Raw genomic sequence first — 20,435 nt, 5'->3', positions numbered from 1 at the left:
CCGAGTGCGCAGACAAGTGCATGAAGCCTACAACAAAGGTTGTATAGTGCCAAGAGTCCAAGCTGGATGTGGTGGGGTGACCGTTTTGGCTGCTTTTCACGCAGGGGGCAAAACTGACCTGGTTGTTCTGAATGGAAACCTGAACCAGTTCAAGTACAGGGCCATTCTGGAAGAAACATTGCTTCCATTTGCTCGTGCAGCCTTTCGAGGAAACTTTGTCTTCCAAGATGACAATGCACGGCCTCATCGTGCTCGCATGATCCAACACTTTCTTGCTGACCGTGGTGTAGAGCATATGGAGTGGCCTGCCATGTCCCCGGATATGAATCCGATAGAGAACTTGTGGGCAGAATTAACGCGTCAAATCGACAACTTGGTCCAGCAGGCCACCACTGTGCGTGAATTGCAGCAGTCTATTGTCACTGCATGGCAAGCGATTCTTGTCCAAACCTTGGCAAATCTCGTGAACAGCATGCCTCAACGTGTACGTGCTCTCCTGAATGCTCGTGAGGGTTACACGATGTACTGAACTGTAATTTTACTGTCCGTAATCCCAGTCGTAATTTAACTTTTGTTTTTGTTAAAAAAAAAATTGGCTAATGTGCAAAATAAAGAGATACTTCTGGAAAACGTACAGAAGTTTAACACAGTACTGTCCATGAATTGAGTTCGATATCAGTTCACATCACTTTCAAGGATCAATTTATTTGTTTCGAAATGTCAAATGTGGTTGTTTTTTTTGGTTTTTTTTGTTTTGTTTTGTATACAAGATCGAGGCTCGTGAAAGAGCTAACATTAATCACACAAAAAGACAAACCGACACACAAAACACAAAAAACAAGGGGAGCGGCAGACAAGATGGGGAGAGAGGGGGAAGGACACAAAAGAGAGGGGGAAGAGGGGGAAGGACACAAACACAACATTTGAGAGCAGGGACATCGGGAGGACTTGGGGGGAGGTGGGAGAGGAATAAAACATATGAACACTGCAAGGACTCTGGGGTGAATTACCGGGGGTAGAAAAGATCAAGGTTTTCGATGGGGGAAGATAAGAGATGGTGGTGAACAGCTGTTTTAAAGACCTGGAGGGAGGAGTGGGATTGAAGGGAGTGGGGGAGTTTGTTCCAGAGGCGGGAGAAAAGGGGAATGAAAGAGTGAAGGTGAGCAGAGAGCCTAGACTTTGGCAGTTTAACCATAAGAGGGTTGCAGGCAGATCTTGTGCGACCTGAAGGAATATTGGGGGGACAGAGCACAGAGAGAGCTGGGGGAGCAAGGCCGGAGAGGAGTCGGTAGAAGACAGAAAGACCACCAACCTGCCTGCAGTGAGTGAGTGAAAGGCCCTCGGTGTTGACTACATCGCAGGAGATTCCAATGATTCTGAAAGCTTTGGCCTCAACAGCGTGAAGCCGAGCAAGGTGTGAGGCAGGAGCACCAGCCCAGAGGGGGGAACAGTATTCCATTGAGCTGCGGATGAAAGCCTTGTATGTGGTGAGGAGCTCAGGTGTGCCAAGGAAGGACTTCGCACGACGGAGGATGCCCAGTCGGCGACTGGCTTTGGAGGCCAGCTTGGAAATGTGGTTTTCCCAAGAAAGATCATGGCAGATAGTGAGACCCAAAAGCTTGAGCGACAGAACTTCTTGGAGAGGATTGTTGAGAAAGTAGATGGGAGGGTTGTCCAGTCGGTCCTTTCAGAGAGACATTGTAAGAGTGTGAGATTTGTCAGGATCGAAAGACATGTTCCACTTGTTTGACCAGTCTGTGATTTTGTCCAGGTCTGCAGAGAGTGAGGAGGCTGCAGACTGCCGATCTGAGGGATGAGGAATGGAGCGACAGAGAGTAGAGTCGTCAGCAAAGAGATAGAGAGGATTTTCAAGAGAGTCAGAGAGATCATTGATGAAAAAATCATTTAAAGGTCACATTTAAAGATCATTTAAAGGTCACTAACAAAATCTAGAATAATTTCAACATAATTCCAATGAACTTTTGGTTCTAAGACATCTTGAAAAGTAAGTTCACCCCCACAAAAAAAAAATTCCATATTAAATGCCAAGTCTGTATATAATATTATTTTTTTTTTTTTTTTTTTTTTTTTTTTTCATTCGAACCAGCATCATTCATCATTCCAATCACAAATAAATACTATGGTTTTAATATATCAAAATATAATGTTAAATCATGATTGTATTGAAATATTATCAAACCAGCGAACCGTTATCTGTTCACTTCCGGATTCAGGAGCAAGGTGCATGTGGATCGCATTTCAAAATCATAATTGTATTAAGAAATTTCTGAAACCTCCTACCTAGCTTACAACACCCGCTGGGACCCCAAAACATTACAGAGAAGGTCATTATATTTCCTTCTCGTGAAATATGCAACTGTAATAATTACAAAACGCTGTACCCATTTCATGCGACCAGCTCTGATTGGTGGACGTTTGTGCGGGGCATACATACATACATACACCGGACGAACAGACAAATGCTGTTTCAGATGACATTGCCATATGGGATATGCCGTAAAAATAGAGAGGGATAGAGGGGGGTAGAAAGAGGGATATAGAGAGGGATAGAGAGAGACAGAGGAGAGATTAAATATAGAGAGAGATAGAGAAATATAGAGAGATAGAGAAAGATAGAGGGATAGAGAGAGACAGAGGTATAGATGAAATATAGAGAGAGATAGAGAAAGACAGAGAGGGATAGAGAGAGACAGAGGTATAGATGAAATATAGAGGGATAGAGAGAGATAGAGGGATAGAGAGAGATAGAGGTATAGATGAAATATAGAGGGATAGAGAGAGACAGAGGTATAGATGAAATATAGAGGGATAGAGAGAGACAGAGGTAGAGATGAAATATAGAGAGAGATAGAGAAAGATAGAGAGGGATAGAGAGAGACAGAGGTATACATGAAATATAGAGAGACATAGAGAAAGACAGAGAGGGATAGAGAGAGACAGAGGTATAGATGAAATATAGAGAGAGATAGAGAAAGATAGAGAGGGATATAGTCCTTGAGCCAACCGGCCATTTTTTGAAGTGAATGCTCCGGCGGGGGGAGTAATTCTCATTATGATTTTCCATTAGACCAATGTCTCAAGTGTCAGAAAAGGTGTGATGGACATCTGAGAACGGTAGCTTAGTGCCCGGATGGACGCCATCTTTGAAACCACCCAGCTCGAAAATGCCCATTTGGTGGGGTACATTGTTGCACGTGTATCTGGACTTCTATACTAGCTATCGATGTGCGGTTGACGACTAAATATACGTCCGATGTGTACCGTCTAAATAAAAAATAATATGAAGCATTTTGTTTTAGATTAATTATTATAAAAATCAATTATCGAAAAAAAATCATATATTTTTCAATATTTTATTATTAGACTTGTACTTTTTTCAGTGAAACAACACTGGTATGATTTTCCAAATTATGCATTGTGCTACACCGTTTATCTGTCTATAAAAATAACTCAAAAACTAAAACATATCATCCACCACGAGTGTACACAAAAAATATATGAAAAGGCATGCACTTTCCACAAACCGAAACTATGTCAGTTGGAATTTCCCGCCGATAATCAACCCACAGAACCCAGTGCCGAAAGTGACGTCAGTCTGTTCTATATCTATATTCTATATCTCAGTCTGAGATTTGTTGCGGTGACCTGATTAATTTCTGAGGGGGGGGGGGGGGGTGGCTTAAGAACTAAAAGTGAACATGTTAGATGGCGCCACATACAACTCTATTATAGAGTTGTATTGTGGCGCCATCTAACATGTTCACTGACTTGGATGAGTATGTCTATGTAAGCTGGCGAGCTTTTCGGATATCGGAGTAATCTAACGTCAGTCTTTTTGTTCTTTCAGCTGAGATGGCCGGTGTCGAGGCGAAACGGGCGAAGATTGAACCTGAGTCCGGAACGTGCATCCTGTGCAGCAAGAAGTCGCCACTCTCTGAGCTAAGCAAGGCAGCGGGCAACAGTTCTTGGAAGACATTGTGTGACGCAGCCGCAGTTAGAAACTTTTATCCAATTCTAAAGCTAGTCCAAGAAGGCGCAGTTGAACTTCCTAATATTCCAATATTATACCATAGGGCTTGTAGATCAGACTTCACTCACAAAAACCACCTAGCTACTTTGACCAATGCAGCTAGAAGTTCTTCAGTTGATACTGGCGATGCGGTGCGACGGCGATCATCACGGGAAGAGACAGGATCAACTTCAACGGTCTACGATGATAAATGCATTTTTTGCCAGCGTGCTTCAAAATTCATAAAAGGCAGTCGTACCCGTGAAACAGTTGTCTTGGCTGTTGAACTTCGAGCAGATAAGACAATAAGAGATGCTGCGACAGCTCGCAATGATGAGAGAGTTTTGGCATTGACTACACGAGATATGGTTGCAGCTGAGGCTCACTACCACTTCTCCTGCTATAGAAACTACACACGGCCCCAAAAACCTCAAGTAGAAACTGACATTGAAGATAATATCGAGAAAAAAGAAATGATACGATGTATATTCAATTTCATTCGCACTGACTTGTTCTTGAACCCGAGGATTGTTCCAATAGTTGATGTTGCAACAGATATCCTGTCTTCAGATACATTTTCAGTTGATGTTCGTGACTCCATCAAGAAGAATCTGCAGCGCACATTACAAAGAGAGTTTGGAGAATCGCTCATCTTCTTCAATGTGAAACACCGTGTATACTTGATGCCCGATAATCTGACAAAGCGAGAGATTGCTGCAGAGTGCGTAAACCTGAAAGCAGAAGTGAAAGCATTTGAACGAACGGACGGTGAAAGTAACATTGTGCGTGCAGCTACTTCACTGCGACACCAGATCAAAGATGCTCATTACAATGAACGTTGGCCGCCTCAGCCAGCAGAACTCACTTCAGATTACGTGAAGATACCAGATTCTCTTCGTGTATTTCTGCATACTTTGATTTGCGGGAGTGGGGGTAGCTCTGCGCGTGCCGACACACTGGTATGGTCGATGGCTCAAGATATCATCAATGCTGTACACCGGGGTACCATCAGAACATCGAAGCATGTCCTACTTCCGTGGGTCATGAAAACGCTCACCGGTAATACAGAGGTCATCAGAATATTGAATCGACTCGGGCACGGATGTTCGTACACAGTTCTGGAAGAAATCGAGACAGCGCTATGCATAGACAAATTAGCAAGTGTGGAGAAAGATACAGTACCACTTCCGTCACATGTGCACCCTTCGGTCCCGACTGTATTAGCATTCGATAACATCGACAGGCTAGAGGAATCGCTGAGTGGTGGCGGAACATCGCATCGCGTCAACGGTATCACCGTCCAACCGAAGTCGCAGTCGTGTTTGCCGCCCCAACCTCCATCGGCAGTATCCAAAGCAGATAAGAAGCGATCTATCCCGTCATCCAGCGATTTAGTTCCAATATACAGCGGTGGGAAACGAGAAGGGCCCACCTGCAATCAAGCCTGCAGATCTTTCTGACACTCTTGCAGGCGCAACATCCCTTGCGCAGCGCCGAAATCACGTATGGATTATGACTCGCATGCTGGAACCATGCGACCAGACAATCAGTTCGTGGACTGGTTTCAACATCATGACTAGAGATCGTGTTCAGGTGACGGAAGATGTAGTTGGCTACCTGCCGACTATAAACGCGCCTGCCACAGATATGGCAACAGTGCAAGAAATCCTCAGAGAAGCTCTGAACATCATGTCATCACTTCAGCTTGAGCGTATACCGGTGGTGCTAGACCAGGCACTATTTGCTAAGGCGACCGAAATAGCATGGAAAGATGTCGATCGATATGGAAGAATCGTGCTCATGATGGGGAACTTCCATACCATCTGTAACTTCATGTCGAGCATTGGGAAAATGTTTGGAGATGCAGGCCTTCGGGATGTAGCTGTTGAGTCAGGAGTAATCGCTGAAGGTTCCATCAACAGGGTTCTGGAAGGCAAGCAATACAACCGTGCTGTGCGACTGTTGGAAGTTGGTGCAAGCACTCGAATGTAGCCACGAGGAAGCAGACACGCGTATGTTTCTCCACGCAAAGCACGCCGCTACCCACTACAAGACGATCATCTTAGTGGCAGATGACACCGACGTTCTGATCATCAGTCTTCATCTCAGCAGAACCATCGATAGTCAGCTCTTCATCAGACGAGGAACAAAGGTTCGTGTCAGAATGATCGACGTTGGAAAGTTGGCTGCGGTATTGGGGTCTGGAGTTTGCAGTGCATTGCCAGGGCTTCATGCATGGAGCGGGTGTGACACTGTGAGTGCTCTGGCTAGCCAAGGAAAGATAAAGGCTTTGAAGCTTGTGCAAGCGAATGAGCTGTATCTTCAAGCATTCACAGATCTGGGATCTTCGTGGAATGTACCAACAGACGTCTTCAATAGCATTCAGGCCTTCACGTGTCAGCTGTACGCCAAGAACACGAAGATCGTCGGTGTTAATTCGCTCCGTTATCACATGTTCTGTGCAAAGAAGGGCCAGATCGAATCTGGACAATTGCCGCCTTGTGAAGACTCCTTGATGCAGCATACGCTTAGGGCCAACTATCAGGCGGCTATCTGGCGACGCAGCCTTGAAAACCTACCAGACGTCCCAACACCATCAGCAGGACATGGTTGGGAACTCGATGATGGCGGTTCGCTCACAATCCGATGGATGGCGGGTCTACCAGCTCCAGATGTCGTCTTGAATCTCATCTCATGCACATGCAGAAGGACGTGTCGACCGTCAGATTGCTCCTGCATACTGAATGGGTTGAAGTGCACTGTTGTGTGTAAGCTGCAGGGATGCTCCAACATGGTGCAGGATGATGCTATCGTGGCTCAGGATGCCAATGACTCTGATGGCGACTCTGATGATTAACTTTGTGTGCACTGTATATTGTATAGCATATGTTGTTCTCTATTATAATGCAGGCCAAATTGCCTGAAAATCTTTATAGACAGATAAACGGTTTAGCAAAATGTATAATTTGGAAGATCATACCGGTGTTATTTGACTAAAACATGACATGTTCAATGATACCTCCGCTTGCTTATTAGGAATATACATCGTATGGTGTTAAAATCAGCTCCATACGTCTTTCCAAACTCTAGTAATGAATAATTAATATAATTGGCGGCCATTTTGAAATCCAAGATGGCCACCAAAGTGCAGATTTCCTATGTAACAATTTCCGCCTGCTTATTAGATATCGTATGGTGTTAAAATCCTCTCCGTACGACATTCCTAACTTGCGTTATCGTCAGAATAGATAATGCCAGCGGCGGCCTAAGTCATTTTATGCCTCTTTACATTTATTTGTTGTAAACTCGTGGTGGATGATATGTTTTAGTTTTTGAGTTATTTTTATAGACAGATAAACGGTGTAGCACAATGCATAATTTGGAAAATCATACCAGTGTTGTTTCACTAAAAAAAGTACAAGTCTAATAATAAAATATTGAAAAATATATGATTTTTTTTCGATAATTGATTTTTATAATAATTAATCTAAAACAAAATGCTTCATATTATTTTTTATTTAGACGGTACACATCGGACGTATATTTAGTCGTCAACCGCACATCGATAGCTAGTATAGAAGTCCAGATACACGTGCAACAATGTACCCCACCAAATGGGCATTTTCGAGCTGGGTGGTTTCAAAGATGGCGTCCATCCGGGCACTAAGCTACCGTTCTCAGATGTCCATCACACCTTTTCTGACACTTGAGACATTGGTCTAATGGAAAATCATAATGAGAATTTCTCCCCCTGCCGGAGCATTACTTTTGGTCTGGCTCAAGGACTAATAGAGAGAGACAGAGGTATAGATGAAATATAGAGAGAGATAGAGAAAGATAGAGAGAGATAGAGAGAGACAGAGGTATAGATTAAATATAGAGAGAGATAGAGAAAGATAGAGAGAGATAGAGAGAGACAGAGGTATAGATGAAATATAGAGAGAGATAGAGAAAGATAGAGAGGGATAGAGAGAGACAGAGGTATAGATGAAATATAGAGAGAGATAGAGAAAGATAGAGGTATAGATGAAATATAGAGAGAGATAGATAAAGATAGAGAGGGATAGAGAGAGACAGAGGTATAGATGAAATATAGAGAGAGATAGAGAGGGATAGAGAGAGACAGAGGTATAGATGAAATATAGAGAGAGATAGAGAAAGATAGAGAGAGATAGAGAGAGACAGAGGTATAGATTAAATATAGAGAGAGATAGAGAAAGATAGAGAGAGATAGAGAGAGACAGAGGTATAGATGAAATATAGAGAGAGATAGAGAAAGATAGAGAGGGATAGAGAGAGACAGAGGTATAGATGAAATATAGAGAGAGATAGAGAAAGATAGAGGTATAGATGAAATATAGAGAGAGATAGAGAAAGATAGAGAGGGATAGAGAGAGACAGAGGTATAGATGAAATATAGAGAGAGATAGAGAAAGATAGAGGTATAGATGAAATATAGAGAGAGATAGATAAAGATAGAGAGGGATAGAGAGAGACAGAGGTATACATGAAATATAGAGAGAGATCGAGAAAGATAGAGAGGGATAGAGAGATAAGCTATATGCAGTTATTCCTTGCTTTTGAAATACGCGTTTAAATATTTTATTTTTAGTTTAAAGCGACGTCATTATTTACGTGTTAATTTTGACCAAATTCCCAAACCTATATCCAGTATTCCTTGCACAGGCAGTTGTGTCCAATAATAACCTTTCACAGGGTTTCTATTCGCGAAAACATATTGCAATCTCAACACTTGCATTGTTTTTCTGACGTCGATGACTGCAATGCGGTTGTAAGCGAGCTGACTCACAAAAAGCCAAATGTTCCGTTCTCACTCTATCGGTTCCTGGAGCAAACGAGGGCCTTTTCCAAGCCTACCTTAAGTTCACACGTCTGGAATTTGCCATTCCTGGTGGGAAACAAATCTAAAACAGCTGCACCTATTATTTACAAGCTGCACGTGAGCTCCAACGAAAGCACGACGTAGAGGCTCTTTGGGAGCAAAGGCAGAGTTTCTGCAACGTTGTTGCGCCGATGCTCAGATCGCGTCAAAGCGCAAAGCGATGTGTGCAGAAAGGCATGGAAAAACACCAATCCCACCTCTGACACCAAAAACACCTTCGAGGTAAAACGAATAATGACGAGCAGCCCGTATCTGTATAACTCAGCAAAATAGTGGTTAGACATATTATGAGAGTGCCCTGCTCTGCTCAACCCTCCGTGCTCCGCCGACACGTCATAACGCACCATCACATGGTATTTCTTAACGGTTTCCGCACACCATACGCTTTTTGAAAATGTCGGTACCTTGTACAAAGTGTTTTATGAATAGCGCCGCGAAAGTGGCGTGCGCACGTGCCGTGTTATTAACCACAAGCTGGAAGGGAAAAATGCATGAGTGTCTGGTTCAAATCTCACTTTCAACAAAACCACTCAGATTGTCCATTCGGACACTCGTCAGGAAAATTGGAATGAGTGCCATTCCAACGTGGTGAGGTAAAAGTGTGCCTACTCGGTACGTAATGGTAAAAGATAATTTGGCCATTCATTGAGATTAAACTATGTTCGGATATCCTTGATTTTGCCCTTTGGTGAGAGTTTTCTTTATTTTTTTTAAAACTTTCTTTTGCAAAGACCCTGGGAAGACCGCACATGCGACGGGTCACGTTATATTTTGGAAAGGACAACAACCTGCCGATCCCATCTGCTCACAATTGGCTTGGAGATCTAAAATATCTCAGGCTATCTTTTACAGTCGATCTTTGGACTGGCACAAACGTATGTACAATTGCATGTATGTGTCGAGTGTGTCAAGTAAAGCTCATTTGAACCTATCCCAGTCAATAACCAAAGTGGAAACTCCTTGGACATGAGACTATTTAATGATGGCATTTACATGTGATATGCAACTTTCATCAACATACAAAAACCAAACAACAAGAGTAGGCAAGTTATCACCGGTATCCTGAACAAATTACAAATTCCGGCCCAAATCACTTTTAGTCAAACATCAGGCCTGGTCAGCCGGTTCGTGAAAGACTTGGCCAAACACTTTCCCTGGCCGAACCCACCAGAAGGTGGGAATAATTGGAACATTAAAGAAGGAGTAGTAGCAGTAGAAAAAGTTGTAGTCGTCATAGTAGTCGTGGTAGTAGTAACAAAAATATAATCGTTATAACGAATTGTACGTTTATTGGAACAAACACGTTAAAAAAAAAATTAAAAAAAAGATTTAAACTCTTCACATAATGAACAGCAAAATGTGCAATTTTTAATTGTAAAAAAAAAAACAAGACCTGTCAAGCCATTAGAGGGAAAATGAGAACAGCACTCGGTAGAAAGTATACCTCCGCCAGGATGAACAGTTTACGTTTTGTATCCTACTGATTGGCTGGATCTGGATTCAGACCTGAACTAAAATCGAATCACCTGTTCTCGTCACTTGTCCCATGCCGAACGTCTCCATCAAATTTTGTCCAAATCCATCCACAACTTTTTGAGATATCTTGTTCACAAACAGACAGACAAGGGTGAAAACATAACCTCCCCCCAACATTACCCCACCTTTTTGGACACTCTATTATGGACATTCATTTGAACTTGCCGGATGGCCTAGACCCTAGAGGTACGCACACTCACCACTGAGCTGTCTAGCCTGGGTTTGAATCCCGACCCAGCGATAAGCTATCATCCTGGTGTTTCATCAATGTGTGTTCTGTCCTCGGAAGGTCATTCAGCTGTCGCCATTAGTTGGTCGACATTAAATCTCCCACGTTACCTCCTTCGTGTAGAGTAGGCGAGTTATCGCTGGCACCCTGGTCATAGACGATGATATCATCATTGCTTATTAGCTCCATGCTGACAATAACACGTGGTAACCGATGAGATTGGACACGAATGTTTGCACTACCGCCATCTTGAGCAACCACAGCAAAATTGCATGCATCGTATTTTATGGTTAAAGATCACTTTATTAAAACGCTCATCTTCTGCCGCATATTGTAGTTTGCCAAAGTGTCTCCGTACTCTGCGGACAGAGCGTCTGGGCTGCCGAAGTAGTCTCATGGCGAGGATCACACCGGGTGGTTTGCCATTGCCTTTCCAGCAGTCCGTCAGAGGAGGAATTTGTAATTCTTTATGAAAGACAGAGATATTTAACGTCCAGAACTAATGCTATCATACTGGACACCCGGCTTAATGTCCTTCCAAAGGATGTGGGCCCGGGAATCGAACCCACGCTGGACAGGTCAAAGAGCGCTACCTCTGAATCGCATCCCATCGGACAATGCTGGGTAGACACTACTTAACCCCAAGCATGCCACATGCATCATCATTCGTTACGTTTGGCTTCACGTCAATGGGGAAAAAACATTTTGGGATGCTTTTGTTTATTTATTTATTTTTTACAAATAAACAAAATAATTTAATCAATAAAAAAAATTTACTTAATACGTTGTACTATACACTATACAATGAGCAAATTGAATCTCACAAATTATATAAAAAATTCAATGTTGAAAATGCAAATTAAAACAAAAACAAAACATTTTGGAAATTTCACTTTTGCTTTCCTCGATCCCTGAAATCAAAACGTTTCATTTTCCATGTACAAGCCTCTTTAAACCAGGTTAAGGACTAAGATAGTCCAAGCTTATTGTTTCAGCTTCGTTTATGCTATTTGGTTCCAAAATTATACATACAGGATGAAGTGCGAGCCGATGACGTCATAATAACATGTCAGAGTGATATGACGAGTAAAAGAAAAATCTTGTGACGTCATAATAACATATCAGTGATATGACGAGTAAAAGAGGAATCTTGTGACGTCATAACATATCAGGGTGATATGACGAGTAAAAGAGAAATCTTGCGCATGAAATATTTATTTATTTTTTACCTATCGCTATGGGTTTTTCAGGGCGCGATACATGATCACGTGATCATGTGTGTACAAGTCTCTTTAATCGGTGTAACCTGATGAACAGGGATTCGGATATGTTTGGGGCTGACGTGCCTAGCCAGACAATTATCGCCCTCATGGAATGGAGTTACGTACAGCTGGGGTGCACGAGCTTCGCTGGAAACACCCAAGGGATTAGGGCTTGGTGGTTGGGGAGGGTGCCCACGTAGACCAGCGACGAAATGAGTGGTCGGGGTGTTTGGGGTAGCCGTGAAGGAGCCTCCAATAAGACCCTACTACCGACGATCCTCGCAGGAATTTGGCATTTGTTCAGGGTGCCGGCGATAACTCGCCCACCCTTGGCGAAGGACACCGTGGGATCATCAAGGTGAAAAATCCAGTTTCACGTCCATCCGATGGAAGGCGCACACATTCGTGAATCACCTTGCCTGTGAAACACCAGGATGACGGTTTATAACTGGGTCGGGATTCGAACCCAGGTAAGACAGCGCAGAGGGGAGTGCACGTACCTCTCGGTTATACTGCAGTCCATAAACACCGACGTAGACGAGAGACCATTCATGCCTAATGGTAAAGTGTTAGACGTTACACTAAGCGTGTAAAGTTCGAGCACGTAGCACGTGACCATACCAGGAGGGGAGGGAGAGCTGGAGGGGAGGGGAGGGAGATGAACATGCGCGAGCTCTGCTAACACCACGCGCTGGAGAACTAGGGAAGGGCTTTTCGCTGAAAACCCGGACAAACACTTCCCCCTCCCTCCCCCCAATCACCCCTTCCTCCTTTCCCACCCATCAAAAGGGCACGGAGTCGGTATAGGCGCAGCGAAGGCCCGGGAGGGGAGACGGGTTTGCCGAGGGGAGGAGATAGCCCTTTGAGCGTGCGCATATGAAACGCGGTACAGGAGCGCGATACCAATGGGCCATAGCAACGAGGAACGGCTCGGATAAAATGACAAAAGGCGGAGAACAAACGGAGACAAAGCTCTTTATGATTGGGTCCCGTGCGCAGTTTGCACGCTCCGTGCGGACAATAACGCGCAGAGAAGCCGCGGCTCAAAGGCGCACAATCGGAGCCGCAGTGCGTGCGCTCTCGCTACCCGGGATCCCGAGCACATTGTCTGCTTCAAACACCGACTCGGGTCTCTAAACAACCCCCGGTATACATCACTATCGCTACCCGGGATCCCGAGCACATTGTCTGCTTCAAACACCGACTCGGGTCTCTAAACAACCCCCGGGTATACATCACTCTCGCTACCCGGGATCCCGAGCACATTGTCTGCTTCAAACACCGACTCGGGGCTCTAAACAACCCCCGGTATACATCACTATCGCTACCCGGGATCCCGAGCACATTGTCTGCTTCAAACACCGACTCGGGTATCTAAAAACCCCACGGTATACATCGCTCTTGCTACCCGGGATCCCGAGCACATTGTCTGCTTCAAACACCGACTCGGGGCTCTAAACAACCCCCGGTATACATCACTATCGCTACCCGGGATCCCGAGCACATTGTCTGCTTCAAACACCGACTCGGGTCTCTAAAAACCCCACGGTATACATCGCTCTCGCTACCCGGGATCCCGAGCACATTGTCTGCTTCAAACACCGACTCGGGTCTCTAAACACCCCGGTATACATCACTACCGAGTACCTTCTGCCGCTTCGCTGGCCTGTTTGCCTTGGCATTCACGCGCTACGAGACCCCAAAAATGGGGGGTGGGGGGGGCCGTATAAATGGGGGACTCGTGGGATTGATGAGACGGGAGGGAGGAGGGGCTCTGGGTCACCCGAACAAAGAGGTTAAAATATAGGGACACCAGGAGTAACATGGGGGTCACGAAGACCCTTAACGTCAGCAAGGTATTATGTAGCCCGCGGGGGTCTTACCGACTTGCAGTACGTTATCCACGCATCCGCTTTCAAAGAGCCTGAGCCCGCGGCGGAAGGGCAGGTGAGCCTCCCCGTCGGGCTCCGAGCCGGTGCCGCCCTGATGGTCTTCGCGCGCGCAGCTCCCGAGCGACGAGTACAGTCGGATCTCGCGCTCGCTCCGAGGGAAGGACCAGAAGACGATGCGCCGCTGCACGGGCTCGGGGACGCGGCTGTAGCGCGCCTCGACCTGCTCGAACGGCCAAGCCTCGGCCACCGCTTTGGCGCTCAGGTCGAGCAGGGACTCCACCCGCTGCGGCTGGCTCGCTCTGTCCGCGGGGCACGACCGCTTGGCCGGGGGGGCGGCGTCGCGGGTGTCGCTCGCCATGCCGGGCGCTGCTCCCCTGGACGAGTTCGAAAAGGAAAGGTTCCGGGCGCCTGATGCCCGACCTATTTCAGTCCGAAGCCAACCCTAATACGCGAGGCCACGCCTCTTTAGGGGGCTCGCCGGTACGAGCCCCGCCTCTTCCACTTCCAAACAAGGCGCCGAGGTTGTGACGTAGCCCGACTTGTCAACAATGAACGGCTCGAACATCAAAGCGATCCTATGTATTCATTAATGCCCGGCCGGATAAATCCATTCTTCGGCCGGCCACGGGGCGGCGGTGGCCGGGGGCGGGGCCAAGTTGTCCGTTTCCACCCGCCCTTTGTTCCAAATCCCGCCCACATGGGATCTGTCTTCCTCGTCTGGAACTATTTCGCTCCCTTTGTCTATATCCGTTCTTGTACGTCTGTCTCTCTTCCCGTCGCCGTACACTTTCATTCCGGTGAGTTGCAAATGGATCCATTTCAATGGCTCGGTCATTTTTAGAACACAACTCGGGCGTGATCGGTGCTTAAGGTAATTCCCATGAACTTTGAACCAACGAACCCGAACGAAAATGAATGAGAGAACATCAGCACATGTACATTTTTTGATGAATGACTGAACGGTGAGATAACTCATCAGAGAAACGTCAAATTGTGGAGGATTTGCTGCATTCCTCAATCTCCGAGACTCTTTGATCTCTGATCACGAGTTTGGATTCCACCGTCCAGGCCACAATTCACTCTTCTGATCTTATATGCTTTCCCAGAAACGAATGCTCACTCATTGAGGTCAGAAATACTCCCAACATTTCATGCAGCTGGTACCCGAACTTATCTACGAAGGAAAGTATATTTTAAGAGAGCATACCTCCGTCAGGCCGAACAGTTTTACGTTTTGCATCCCACCGACAGGTCGGATCTGGATTCGGCTTCCAACCTCCATCACCAAGTTTTGTCATAATCCGTCCATATGTTTTTGAAATATCATGCGATACAGCTATAGGGCTGGCAGGATGTCCGAGAGGTGTGCATACTCACCTGTATGGCTTGGATTTGATTCCAGAACCCCGACCCAGCTATAAACCGTCATCCCGGTGTTTCACAGGCTCAGTGATTCATCAATATGTGTGCCATCCCTCGGATTAATGTTCAACAGGGTGTGCCATCTTCTAGCATTCATTGGAGGACGATAAATAACCCACGGTGGCCTTCGGAGGAGGAGGTGAGCTATCGCCGGCACCCTAAACATGTTACAAAGTCCTGTCCTAACCAGTCGAACGTCACTCCTGGACAGTCGGTTCGTGAAGACTCATGCCAAGCTTCCCCTAGTTGCCTCCACAAAAGGTGGGATAATGGTGGTCGCTAAAGAACAAGAAGATTCCATACAGCTATCTATCTGTACTGTATAGTGTATATCATTTTTAGCGCGATCTCTCAATGGTGAAAAATAATTTAGAAAATTCTCAGATCCACATCTGGATCTGGATCCTCACCAAAATGGAATCATTTCGGCCTTGTCACATAACCAACCTCTCCACTAAATTTCATCCAAATGCGTCCACAACTTTTTGAGATATTTGGTTCACAGAGACAGACAGACAGACAAATGAAAAATCACTCATAGAGCGACACTTGGCAAAAGAGAACAAAGTAGAATGGCACTCGGTAGAGCATCCTTTTGACCTCAAAAATAATTAGTGGTTGTATTCAGTGACCTGAAATGCAAATAGTCTTCAAATTTTAAGTTCATCGCATGAAAATTGACAATTTTAGAAATATGGCCTATGTTGACCTTTTGGCCTATGTTGACCTCAAAAATAGTTGGTGGTTGGTTTCAGTTAGCTGATATGCAAATCCTATCCAGGTTTCAAGTCAATGGGATAAAAATTAAGGATTTTAGAAATTGGAAGTGGTTGACCTTTAGCCTATGTTGACCTTGTGACTTATGTTGATCTCAAAAATAGTTGGTGGTTGAATCCAGTTCGCTGATATGTTAATTAGATTCAAATTTCAAGTCAATTGGATGAAAATTTAGGATTTTAGAGATTTGAAAAGGTTGTTGACATTTTGGCCTACGTTGATCTCCAAAATACAGACTTTGCATTTAATATGGAATTTTTTTTTGTGGGGGTGAACTTACTTTTCAAGATGACTTAGAACCAAAAGTTCATTGGAATTATGTTGAAATTATTCTAGATTTTGTTAATGTGACCTTTAAAAGAAACAAAAACCACATTTGACATTTCGAAGCAAATAAATTGATCCTTGAAAGTGATGTAAACTGATATCGAACTCAATTCACGGACAGTACTGTGTTAAACTTCTGTACGTTTTCCAGAATTATCCCTTTATTTTGCACATTAGCTAAAAAAAATTTCAACAAAAACAAAAGCTAAATTATGACTGGGATTATGGACAGTAAAATTACAGTTCAGTACTTCGTGTAACCCCCACGAGCATTCAGGAGAGCACGTACACGTCGAGGCATGCTGTTCACCAGGTTTGCCAAGGTTTGGACAGGAATCGCTTGCCATGCAGTGACAATAGCCTGCTGCAATTCACGCACAGAGGCAGGCTGCTGGTCCAAGTTGTCGATTTGACGCATTAATTCTGCCCACAAGTTCTCTATCGGATTCATATCCGGGGACATGGCAGGCCACTCCATATGCTCTACACCACGGTCAGCAAGAAAGTGTTGGATCATGCGAGCACGATGAGGCCGTGCATTGTCATCTTGGAAGACAAAGTTTCCTCGAAAGGCTGCATGAGCAAATGGAAGCAATGTTTCTTCCAGAATGACCCTGTACTTGAACGGGTTCAGATTTCCATTCAGAACAACCAGGTCAGTTTTGCCCCCTGCATGAAAAGCAGCCCAAACGGTCACCCCACCACCTCCAGCTTGGACTCTTGGCACTATACAATCTTCGTTGTGGGCTTCATGCACTTGTCTGCGCACTCGGACGCGGCCATCTTGATGATAGACCAGAAATCTAGACTCGTCACTGAAGGTCACATGATTCCAGTGTCCTGGCTGCCATTGACGGTGCTCTCTGGCCCACTGCAATCGGCGCTGGCTGTGTTGTCTGGTCAGGCATGGCTTTCTCAGGGGATGCCTGGCATGATAGCCTGCTTGAACCAGTCGTTGGTTGACTAGCCTTCTGGATACAGGCACATTTGTCAGTTGTTGCCACTCAGCCCTAAGCCGATTAGCTGACTTGGTACGGCCATTGCAGACTAACCTGTGCAGCTGGCAATCATCTCTCCTTGTGGTTCTGCGTGGACGTCCTGGCCTCGGTATTGGAGTAGGGACACCCCTCTGAGCATTTCGTTTCAGGATCTTTGACACCTGACCTTGAGTGATGCCATACTGCCGAGCAATAGCACGCTGTTTCATGCCAGAATTTCGTAAAGCCACCACTCCATGACAAACAGCATTGTCAAGTTGACGGACCATCTCCAGAGGAAGCGGCAATAACTTTTGTAGACATGCAGCAGTTGTTTTCCACTAATACAGAACGCAACAACCCTTGTATACCCGATTGTGAAGCCAATCGTCAAATGTACCTGTCCTTACATTTTGTCACGCCACCTGTGATATAATCCTGTTATTGACTTCTTGCTGCGAAAGACAATCAGTGACATGGTTCTTTCAACAAAGACATCACCGAAGGGTAAAGGAAACTCACCAGATTGATATACTGAGTTCAGAAAGTAAACCCAAGTCAAGAAAAAAAAAATTATTCCATATTAAATGCCAAGTCTGTAGTTGGTGGTCGAATTCAGTTAGCTGATGTGCAAATTCTATTCAAATTTCAAGTCAATCGGATGAAAATTGAGGATTATAGAATTTCGAAAAAGAGTGATTGACCTTTGGCCTTTGTTGACCCCAAAAATATATAGGATTTTGTCAGACCACGAACTCTACCATTTGGTGAAATTTCGTGAATATCGGTTAAAAATTGTGACTTATAGGCAAGTATAAGTGAGCGGACAGACAAATAAACACACATACAAACCGGAGTGATCAACATACTTGTCTTTAAAAAAATATTTTTGCCAAGTAAAAAACAAGAAATATGTCGTGCATAGCATGATACTTGTGAAATCCCTAAAATAAGTTGTTGACCTAAAAAAAATAATTGGTGGTGTAATTCAGTAGCCTGATATACAAATCCTCTTAAAATTTCAAGTTAATCGGATGAAAATTGAGGATTTGAGAAACTTCACCTATGTTGTTGGCCTTTGGCCTATGTTGACCTTTTGGTCTATGTTGAACTCAAAAATAGTTGGTAGTTGAATTCACTGAGCTGATATGAAAATCCTATTCAAATTTCAAGTTAATCGGATGAAAATTGAGGATTTTAGAAATTTGAAGAAAGTGGTTGACATTTGGCCTATGCTGACCTTTTGACCTTAAAATCAATAGGCTTCTCAGTTGTGACTACCTATACAACTTGGTAAAGTTTCATGACGATCGGTTTAGAATTGTGACCTGTAGACGAGTGATAAAGACAGACAAAGAGGCAAACAGACAGACAGGATAACAAAGTCGACCGACCAACATACTTGTATCAAACAGACAGGGATGAAAACATAAACTCCATCCACCTTCGGTGGCAGAGGTAACAAACAAAAACAGACAAGCAAGAGTGAAAATCATCATCGGTGCCGGAGGTAAAAACTGGCTTTAAATTGTTTTCTACAAGATCAAGGTTCATGAATTAAGAGCACGGTGACAAAGGTCAAAGGCATTGAACTGATATAGTGGGACAGCAGTTGGATACAATAAGCAAAGAAGTGAGCGAACAACAAAAGAAGAGAGGGAGAGAGAGAGGAGGGGAGTGGAGGACACATGGTAACTTGTGAATTATAGGGTTGGGTTAGGTGAGATTTAAAGGGGTAGAAAAAATGAACGATGGCTTGAGATGGTGGTACTCAACCTCGCTGAAGGAAACTGTGACTGAACCGTTTCCAGAAGGAAGTTCCACAAATGGAAAAAACAAAAAAGAGGAATAAACTAGTGGAGGTGTGTGGAAAGCCTGGATTCGGTGAGTTTAACCAGGAGGGGTTAATGGAAGAATGTGTCTGTCCTTGAGTGGCTGTGGAGCTAGACTGGTGGCTGAGACAGGAGATGCAGATAGCATGACAATGCCCCCGTGCACAAAGCAAAGTCCAAACAGAAATGGTTTGTCGAGATCGGTGTGGAAGAACTTGACTGGTCTGCACAAAGCCTTGACAAACCATTTATGTGGAGAGGTGGTAGAAAACAGCGAGGCTATAGATATGTCAGCTGTGTGAGAGCTACAGGCCTTGTGCATGCTTTGGCTTCATTGAGGGATATGCTCATCATGTTGTGAACTTTCGAATAAACAAAATCCAGAAGAGACAAACGTTACGCTGGGGCGCCAGTCAATAGTTGAAAGCAAAACTCCATTAAGCTACAGACAAGGGCCTTGTAGGCTGTGAGTAGTTCTGAATCTTCCAGATGGGATTTGGAATTATGGAAGATGTCCAGTCTGCGGCTGGCTTTGGATGTTAGCTGTGCAATATGTTCAGCCAGAATATACGGTCGAGACAGGTAATGGCGGATTGGTGAGGCAAATAAGTTTAAGAATCTGAAACTGAACCTAAGGGCTGACGATGCAAATAGAGAGGTAAGTTTGTTTGCTGATGCTTCCGGAGCAACACAAAGTGAGTGTTACATTTGCCAAGATCGAAAGAGATGTTCCATTTGTCAGATCAGCATCTCAGAAATGCCAGATCAGCAGAGAGCGCAGAAGCAACTGTTAGCTGTCTGTCAGTAGATGAGGAACAAGACTGGGTGGCAGACACTCCAGTCTCTTTTGCGAGAGTAGAGGGTTATACTGATAGAGATTCATTCTTGTACAAATGGAATAAGTCAGAAATCCAGGTGTGAAGACAGCCTTGGATGCCATGCAGGCAACGAGCTTGGCAAGCAGAGCAGGATGTCAGACTGTCTCAAATGCTGGAGATGTGTCCAGGAAGATGGTTCAGAAATCCTAATTGAGATTTACACCCTCCGACCATTACTGAGAAGAGAAGGCGCAGCATGTCCATAGTTGAGTGACCCGGATGGAATCCAAACCGATGGTCAGTACAACTCGGGCTGTTGGTAAAGAGGAAATAATGGACATCGTCAGTGATTAGGGATTTCATGACTTTGCTTGTAGTTGGCCTATAATTGACAGGACCTGGTGTTTTGTTCGTTTGACGCTCATTGACA

General features: G+C 44.6%; 1 protein-coding gene across 2 annotated transcripts in view; it reads right to left on the bottom strand.

Moving 5' to 3' along the window:
* LOC137425193 (zinc finger SWIM domain-containing protein 5) overlaps positions 1 to 14,301 on the bottom strand; it is a 237,436-nt gene extending 223,135 nt beyond the window's left edge. For both annotated transcript variants that reach the window (XM_068113368.2, XM_068113377.2), the window contains exon 1: positions 13,844 to 14,301. In XM_068113368.2, coding sequence (XP_067969469.1) covers positions 13,844 to 14,210 — 367 coding nt within the window. In that variant the 5' untranslated portion in view covers positions 14,211 to 14,301. The remainder of the gene's footprint in view (positions 1 to 13,843) is intronic.
* Between the last annotated feature and the right edge of the window lie 6,134 nt (positions 14,302 to 20,435).

The sequence above is a fragment of the Myxine glutinosa genome, chromosome 1 (genome assembly GCF_964187855.1).
Source record: "Myxine glutinosa chromosome 1, kmMyxGlut1.1, whole genome shotgun sequence".
In the NCBI taxonomy this organism is placed as follows: Eukaryota; Metazoa; Chordata; class Myxini; order Myxiniformes; family Myxinidae; genus Myxine; species Myxine glutinosa.
The sequence above is the reverse complement of the archived record's forward strand: the minus strand, read 5'-3'. Positions and strand labels throughout refer to the sequence as shown.